We start from the raw sequence: 8655 nt of genomic DNA, 5'->3' as shown, positions 1-8655 counted from the left end.
CATTCACCCCTGACGTAGCCACCATCATGCTCACTCGACACCGTTTGTGCTTTTGACAAACCTAAGATTAAGGGAGTCCCGAGTATTTCTTATTTGGGCAAGGGAAGCAAATGAATAACACAAGTGTAAATCAAACCAAGTTTGGGAAGTAAATGTAACATGTGCCATTTATATAATTATGCTATGTGGAGAAGGGTTATCTGTTGGTTAATCTATTATAAATGATAAGATTAATTATTTAGAGCCATTAGGCACTCAGAGGCCCGTTCCCCCGCTTACGTTCCCCACATCTGACTTCTAATGAAGTCGATGGGGATTTTTTCCAAATTCCAGGGGAGAGTTTTTTCTAAGTACTTTTCCAAAGACATTACACACATTTAATTGGTGGCATTTGAAATAACAAGCATTTGATCCATTAAGTAGCTGACACATTGCTGCATGTTTCACAGTGCTTTTATTTCAGAACTCATTTTAATCTAATAACAGAGTCTCAACACAATTCACAGAAAAGCATAGAACACATCTAACCAAACAAGGGGTAAGTGCTATTAGATAAGAATATGCTTACAATGGTAGAAATTAGGTGCTTTTTTTAAATTGTGGTGATTTTTTTCACCACAAAAATGACAGTTTTTGTATGACAACTTCTGTCAACAATGAAATAATACTTCCCAAAACAGAACATGCAATTCCTACTGAGATACAATAATCAGAAAATAGTAAAAGGACCATTCAAATTTTGATTATCATAAAGAGTAAAACAAAAAGAACTAAATGTCTTAGCCATCAGATTCTAAACATTTCATCATCACCTCACAGAAGCGCTCTCTGGGATATCCACATAACTTTCTTTCACTTAAAGAATCATGGCAAACACTTGAAAACATTTCAAAATGATTGTAGTAAAAATGAAAAATTTGGGAACATAAACTACAGGATAAAGACACCTAAAAACCCTTATAAAGCTATATGAATGCGTTGTTTTTAAACTATATGAATGCACTGCTCTTAAAACTATATGAATGCACTGCTCTCATCAACTGTTGTATATCATGTGAAAACACAGGTCTTCCTGATGGGACAATACAGAAAATCACAGGTCGTCCACAAATTCACTGAGATTTCTGGGTAACTGAAGTTTCTATCCCTTTTTATTCCATATAAACTATTCCTCACACAGTAATTGTAACTCCCGTTTCCTGTATTTTTCTTTAAGGTTGAAACAACCTTAATCACCTCACTTCTTGTTGCTAGACCCTTTGATGTCCAAGACTAAATAAACAGACCATGAGGAGCAGCACTGGTCACTTGTATAGTATCTTCGTGAGCCATCTTTATTAACGTATGATGTGTGGATGGACTGTTTCAGCTACAGGGACTAAGTCTGGGCCCCTTTTGCATCAAAAAATGTCCAACCTGTTTAAATTGTGTTCTCTTTTGTTAGCATATTTTATGTAGTTGTATCTCTTTAATGTTTAGCCTTTTGACACGACATGAAAGAGAAATAATGTGGTGTCTCAATCACAAAAACAATTAAGGCTGCAACCACACAGGGCAGCTGTCCTAAATCAGAAACAGATATTCCGATTGAATTGGGTCACTTTGTCTTATCTAGATGAAGCTGGAGCTTCAAGGTACTGGGATGCCTTCCCACAAATAGGCTAGGCTGTCCAGAGCCAATTCAAACTTTGTTTCACTTCACTTCGGCATCCCATCACAGGCAAAAGCGAGCGTGTTTTATCGGATGCGCTTGAATTTTTTTTTTTAAAGAGGAGCAGCAAAATGTTTTTTTTTTAAATTTTATTTATTATTATTATTATTTTTTTTTTTTTTACCAATTCTGAGCTCTCTGTGTCACTTTTAGCTGTAGTGTTAGTCATCTGTCAACTGGCATACCAAGCTGCATCAACTACGTGCAAGTCAAGCCTGAAAATGTGGCTAGCAAACAAGTATAGCTCCTCCCCGGTTTGAGCAGGCTGAGGCAGAGCAGATTTAAGCAATGGCAGAATATGGGCAATCTAAAGGCTCTCCTTTTGAAATACGTTGAACCCAAATTAGCCCCCAAATGGACTACTGTTATAATTTGTAAAGGTATATTCGTTTTAAAAATAGTTTCATTCTGTGGGAAAGCTTTTTTCAAAAATATTTTGTGAATTTTGACTTATACATCACAATTCTAATTCTAAACTAAATTTGGTTTTTAAAAATGTTTTGATGATTTAAAAAATAATTTTCTGAAATTTGCTTAAGATGCCAGCCCATTAACTCTTTCAACCCCTTCCCCTCAAAGTGCAATTTCACCAATCTCAACTCTGGCATCTTTTGATTGAGCATTCAAATAAAGATATTTTCCTCCTTTAAAATGCCTAGAATTACTGCTTTATTCAGATTGAAAAGTGCACGTTCATCTTCAGAATCATAGTGTGTGAATTGTTAAGGCTACTGAACAAGGGAAATTCTGAACAATCTGACTCCTCTTAAACTGGATTCTCCACCTATACCTGTGTGAAAATCTCTTTCATTGAGTCAGACTGCCCTTCATGTAATCAAAATCCTGCTTGACCCTAAGCAAGGATTGATGGTTAGTAGGCTAAGCATTAAGCTTGATATAGGTTTCTTTTAATTTTTTTAAAGACACAGTGGGAGTAAATGGAATTTCTCCACTCGGGGAGTGGTATCATTAATGTTGGCAGGAGTAGGAAAGGTACGAGTTCCTCATGTTACGAGAAGCAAAAATTATGAACGTTCAGTCTTAGGGCAAATAAGTGTCGACATGGAGGAAATTTAAAGATTATCTTAAAGATTTGGAAACTTCTTTAGAGGTATTCTCATCAACTCAGTAAATATGCGTTGACTTTCATGGCTATGATGTCCTAAATTAAAGACATGCTTTTATGTTTCTAAAAATCAAAAAACTTTTCAGGCTCAGCTTCTGTTTTGATATCTGTATTATTTACCCCAAAGATGATCATGCTTTTCACACTGGATAAAGATGGACTTAGGCACTAAGGATAGTGGCTAAAGATGGACTTAGGCATTTAGAAAGAATGAAATTGGACCATCAAAAGAGTTATGATTTTTCACAATCTCATATTTAAAGGGCTTTTGCTGTCATTGAGATAAAATAACTCCAACGTAAAACAGATCTGGAGGAAACAGAGGTAGGGCTTACTCTATGAATTATCATTGCCTTTTGAAGTCTTATTTTTCTAGTAGAAATCATTGCCTTGGAGTCTTGGCTGTATGTGGGTCATAGGACTTATTTAATTCCCATGGGAATGAAGAAAAGCATTCACGATAGCTCACCTATATTACTTGATGCTCCTTCAAAGTACATACAAACACAGGGTGTTTTTCTTTGTTCTAACACTTAACAGATCCATGAAATACTACACTTGACAAAAAATGACTTCATACCTTTTATACCTCGTCCTTCCCTGTGTGCATGTATGTGGGTGTGTGATTTTGCTGTGTATCATGAGTTAAATTGTGGTAAGTAGTGTATCAGGATAAATTCTAGTTAGTCCCTTTCCTCAAAAGTCACCAAACTCACATTAGATTGTTTTTTTGTCAGAGAGCATTTGAGAGCAATGCTGCCCACCTGCTCTAGCTCTTGTTCCATGTTTTTAAATGAACTCAGGTTACTTCTTAACCAAAAAAACTTAAATCTTTTTTTATCCCAATTTTCTCTGCTATGGACAGTTAATAGATTAGTTAAAGAAAGGTTTTTACACACAAGTAATAAATTCCACCCCGCCTTGGGCACACACACACACATACGACTCTACCAGATGATACTAGGTTTGAAAGTCATAAAATATAAGAACATTCTGGTACCAAGAACCCTATGTTCGGGGGTTACTAACATTGTTTCATCAGGTGAAATTCTAGTACTAAACCAAGATATTCTTTCAGATGGGTTTTCTGACAAGTCAATCTAACATAGTAAGCTTCAGCCTTCAATACATGCAAAGATGGTCATGGATTGGGAAATAGCATTTCCCATTTCCTGAAATGGAATGAATTCTGTCCAATATCGAGCCAGAGTCTTGAATCGGTACTCCCGCAGGAGATCTGAAAGTCACTATTCAACTGTCTGAGTGAGAAATGTCCCAACTAATTTCTCAATGATCTGAAATAATAAGGCTTCCCAAAGCACTAGTTTACTCTGTATGAATTGCTTATGCAGTAGGAGATTCTAATGTTCAACGTAAAGCATTTTAGGCAGATGGTTGGGCAGGGGAAACCTGAAAAAAAAACCAAGACCATTCATAATCCCCATTTAAAGACTGTCTCTCCATTAGTACCTTCTTTGTTTCAGGTGAGGGTTTCCACTTGACAGAAACCATGTAAATGTCAGTAAATTTTGTCCTCCGATGGAAAAGCACATTGCTGTCATCAAAGTCTCATAGAGAAGTTAATTTGCCAGGAGTAATCGAGGTCCCAGTGACAACATCTTCAGCAGAAGATCTTGGGGATTCTTCTTTGTAGGCTATAAGAAATTTGCATTAAGAAGCAGATAGATTCTTAACAGTTAGGTATATTCAATACTTTCAAATGGCAAGGGTTCAAAGTGAAATGCTACTTGCAGATAACATCTTCCCCCTCCCCCCTCACTGAGGCAATCAGGGTTAAGTGACTTGCCCAAGGTCACACAGCTAGGAAGTGTTAAGTGTCTGAGACCATATTTCAACTCAGGTCCTCCTGACTGTGTGTTAATTGTGTGATGGTGTGAAAAATGTTAGATCTCAAAAATATTGTTTAGTTGAAAATTACAGATTTGTGCACTTTTGGGTGTGGTACTAATAGAAAACAAAACCTCATTGAAATACTTAATAGTTTAAAATGTATATAAGATTTGTAAAAGAAAGAAGCATAATGAGTTTAACTGTATAACACAATGTAAAATGGAGAACTCAGAATGCAAATCAGAAACCAAAAAAAAAAAAAATCTGGAAGTCTTCCACCAGTGTTACATACGTTCACCCTGGAGGATACCTTCAACTTCTCTGCATCTTCCCCCGACAGAATGTTGTTCACAGGTGAATTAAGTATGTGAAGAGGGGGAAAAAAACAAAAAATGTTATATCTCATAGGTAGACTTGCAAAAGACATATCCAATCAGCTAAGTAAATATCAGAGAATCCATCCTTTAGCAGGTTCACTTGCAGAATAAATTTCAGCGTTCAGGGGTAAACTGACACAGGGAGATGCTCAAGTGGCATGTGGGAAACTGATCTTTGGTAAAGACAAAAAAGAAACCCAAAATACTTCATTGCCTGTTCGTGAGGTCATCTGCTCCTCTCCTATCCACATCTCTATCTCTAAGGAAACTCTAAATGCCACTATGAAAAATTTTCAAAATGCCATAACCCTGGGCTGGTCTCATTCCCTGTTTGCCATTTAGCTTATGTTTTAGTTGGACAATTATTTACAGAACGCTTCTGCATGTGGAACTTGTCATTTATCATTGAGTGAGGAAACCCAAATCACCTGCACGAGTACTCATCCTATCTTTTGTACAGATGGTTTTTCATCTTTCCAGCCACTTTGACTCGCAAAAAAATTTTGTCAACTCAAGGATAAATGGAAATCTCATTTGTAAGATAACGATGAACAGCCCGATTTCTCAAAAAAGAACGTTTGGACTATGTAAGGTAACGTTTTTGCGTTTGACCCTATATTTGATTTAAAGAAGATCCATGCTTGCTGCAGCCATCACCTTAATATCTTCTGAATCTGGGATCTCTGAAATTAAGTAGTTCTATTTGTCAAATACTTGAACACTTTCTTGACGTGGTAACTGAAAGGTTGAAGCGATACACGTGGTTCTGGTAGTGTTTAATCAGGAAACTTCCTGGCACCTGGCTTTGCTGCGCATCTGTATCTGGAAATTAGTCTTTTCTTCTTTTCCATCAAAGATGAAAACACTTCTCATTCTTTTCTTAGGAACATTCAAAAGTCATTGTAAATGGTAAAGTCACAGTTTTTTTGTTTTGTAATTTAGTTTCTTTATTCTTGGCTGTCTTTATGGATGACGGATGGTATAAATTGGGACTGATAGGAAATAACTGGTAAGCTGAAAAAAAAAATCCTGAAATCAATGGGATTTGAAAACTTGCTTTCAGGAAGTCTTTATTTCAGCTGGTTCTCTGCTCTAATTTCACTTAACCCAATCCACCCTGCATTTGAATATGCAGTGGGTATGACTGATAGATGAATGGATGTCCATGAGCCATGTAGTAATTGTTGAAATTTGTATCGGTGACATAGGGAGCAGGCTGGTAATAGCAGGTCACGTTGGCTGTGTTGGGAATGATGTTTTGTTCTCCGAGCACTTTTAGAGCCATGATGGTGATCATATTCAGGGTCTGTCTTCTTTCGTGTCCCATGAGGCAAACGGTGCTTTCGTTGACAACACCACGCAAGGTCATCAGGTAGTCATACTTGCTGTTATCTTCGCCTATGAAATGGTTATGCAGGTAGGACTCGATCTTCTTTTGTTGATCTGCCACATCAGGAAAATCGATGAAGAATCTGGAACACATGTAACGTTCCAGAGTTTTGATTTCGGTCTCACATGCTGGCTTGAAATCACGAACGAGTAGGTTGCTGTACTTGAGAAGGCCTCCGCCTCTAATTTCTTCAGGATTTCTGGTGGAAATGAGCTTGCGGAGCAGATGATCCAGTGCTTCTTCGAAGTCTCCATACATGCTTTCCGCCACAATCACAGGGGAGGATTCTTCGGTCAACACATAATCGGCATCTCTGTAGACATCCAGAAGGTTGCTTAGGATTATCTGAAAGGAGTCGACGCTGAATTCAAATTGACGTCTGAGCGAATAAACAAACTTGAATTCCATATTCTTCCCGGTGTTGTTTGACAGAGAAATGAGACTCCAGCGATCATGTTCAGTGGAAACTTTCACCATCTTCTCAACATAAGCATCTTTCATGATCTGGACTGTGAGCTTTTCTTTACTGACGCCTTTTGGTAGGAAATCTTGCAGGCAATTCAGAACAACTTCCTTGACAACATGAAATTCATGCTCACCCAGATACGCGATACGAAAAATGATGTCGATATCTTTATAAGTGGTTCCACACTGCCTTGCGAGGATGTGGCTAGCTGTTGAGCCATTCAGACGGATATCTTTGATGACAATTGCTTTTTTCTGGAGCTCATTTTGTACCACAAGGATGAAATCCTTTGTCTTCACATCCAGTGTTGGGAAATTTCCTCTTCCATGAATCGGTATTGCTTCATTTAGCACATCATCTAGTATTTTAACTTGATCCCAGCTGAGATAGCTGAATCTGTTCTCTAAGCTTTCAGCCATTGTCGTGTCTGTAGGGGTAACTAGAGATTTAAAAAAATTTAAAAATTGGTTAGATTTAAGTAAGTAGCATTACATTAAAAACTTGAAATATAGAGAATTAACTCTAATTTATAAGAAACCAAACCATTCTCCAATTGATAAATGGTCAAAGGATATGAACAGACAATTCTCAGATGAAGAAATTGAAACTTTCTAGCCAGAGGAAAAGCTGCTTCAAGTCATTATTAATCAGAGAAATGCAAATTAAGACAACTCTGAGATACCACTACGTACCTGTCAGATTGGCTAGAATGACGGAAAGATAATGCAGAATGTTGGAGGGGATGTGGGAAACTAGGGACACTGATACATTGTTTGTGGAACTGTGAACACATCCAGCCATTCTGGAGAGCCGTTTGGAACTGCGCTCAAGAAGTTATCAAACTGTGCATACCCTTGGATCCAGCAGTGTTACTACTGGGCTTATATCCCAAAGAGATATTAAAGGAGGGAAAGGGACCTGTAAGTGCCAAAATGTTTGTGGCAGCCCATTTTGTAGTGGCCAGAAACTGGAAACTGAGTGGATGCCCATCCATTGGAGAATGCCTGAATAAACTGTGGTATATGAATGTTATGGAATATTATTGTTCGGTAAGAAATGACCAGCAGGATGATTTCAGAAAGGCCTGGAGAGACTGACACGAACTGATGCTGAGTGAAATGAGCAGGACCAGGAGATGATTATATACTTCAACAACAATACTATATGATGATCAATTCTGAGGGACATGGCCCTCTTCAACAATGAGATGAACCAAATCGGTTCCAATAGAACAGTAATGAACTGAATCAGCTACATACACCCAGGGAAAGAACTCAGGGAGATGAGTATGAACCACCACATAGAATTCCCAATCCCTCTATTTTTGTCCATCTGCATTTTTGATTTCTTTCACGGGCTAATTATACGCTATTTCAAAGTCCGATTCTTTTTGTGTAGCAAAATAACTGTATGGACATGTATACGTATATTGTATTTAACTTCTACTTTAACATATATAACATGTATTGGTCAACCTGCCATCTGGGGAAGAGGGTGGGGGGAAGGAGGGAAAAAGTTGGAACAGAAGGTTTGGCAATTGTCAATTCTGAAAAATTACCCATGCATATATCTTGTAAATAAAAAGATATAATAAAAAAATTGAAGAAAAAAAAGTAACTCCCATTACAGAAAATAAGTGTTACTTTGAGGCAGTAAGTCAATAGGAATCTTAAATCTTAAAAGTATGATTTTAGACTTGAATAGTAGTCACAAAGAACTTGTGAAAACCATTAA

General features: G+C 37.4%; 1 protein-coding gene across 1 annotated transcript; it reads right to left on the bottom strand.

The window, feature by feature from the left end:
- Positions 1–435: 435 nt before the first annotated feature.
- Positions 436–7355, bottom strand: TENT5D (terminal nucleotidyltransferase 5D). The gene has a single exon (XM_051968822.1). It carries the CDS (start codon positions 7338–7340, stop codon positions 6168–6170), a length of 1173 nt encoding a protein of 390 aa, XP_051824782.1. The 5' UTR covers positions 7341–7355; the 3' UTR covers positions 436–6167.
- Between the last annotated feature and the right edge of the window lie 1300 nt (positions 7356–8655).

This window comes from Antechinus flavipes, chromosome X (assembly GCF_016432865.1).
Source record: "Antechinus flavipes isolate AdamAnt ecotype Samford, QLD, Australia chromosome X, AdamAnt_v2, whole genome shotgun sequence".
Taxonomy (NCBI): Eukaryota; Metazoa; Chordata; class Mammalia; order Dasyuromorphia; family Dasyuridae; genus Antechinus; species Antechinus flavipes.
The sequence above is the reverse complement of the archived record's forward strand: the minus strand, read 5'-3'. Positions and strand labels throughout refer to the sequence as shown.

Coding starts and splice junctions, on each gene's coding strand:
- TENT5D (XM_051968822.1), bottom strand. CDS start 7,340: ATGGCTGAAAGCTTAGAGAACAGATTCAGCTATCTCAGCTGGGATCAA.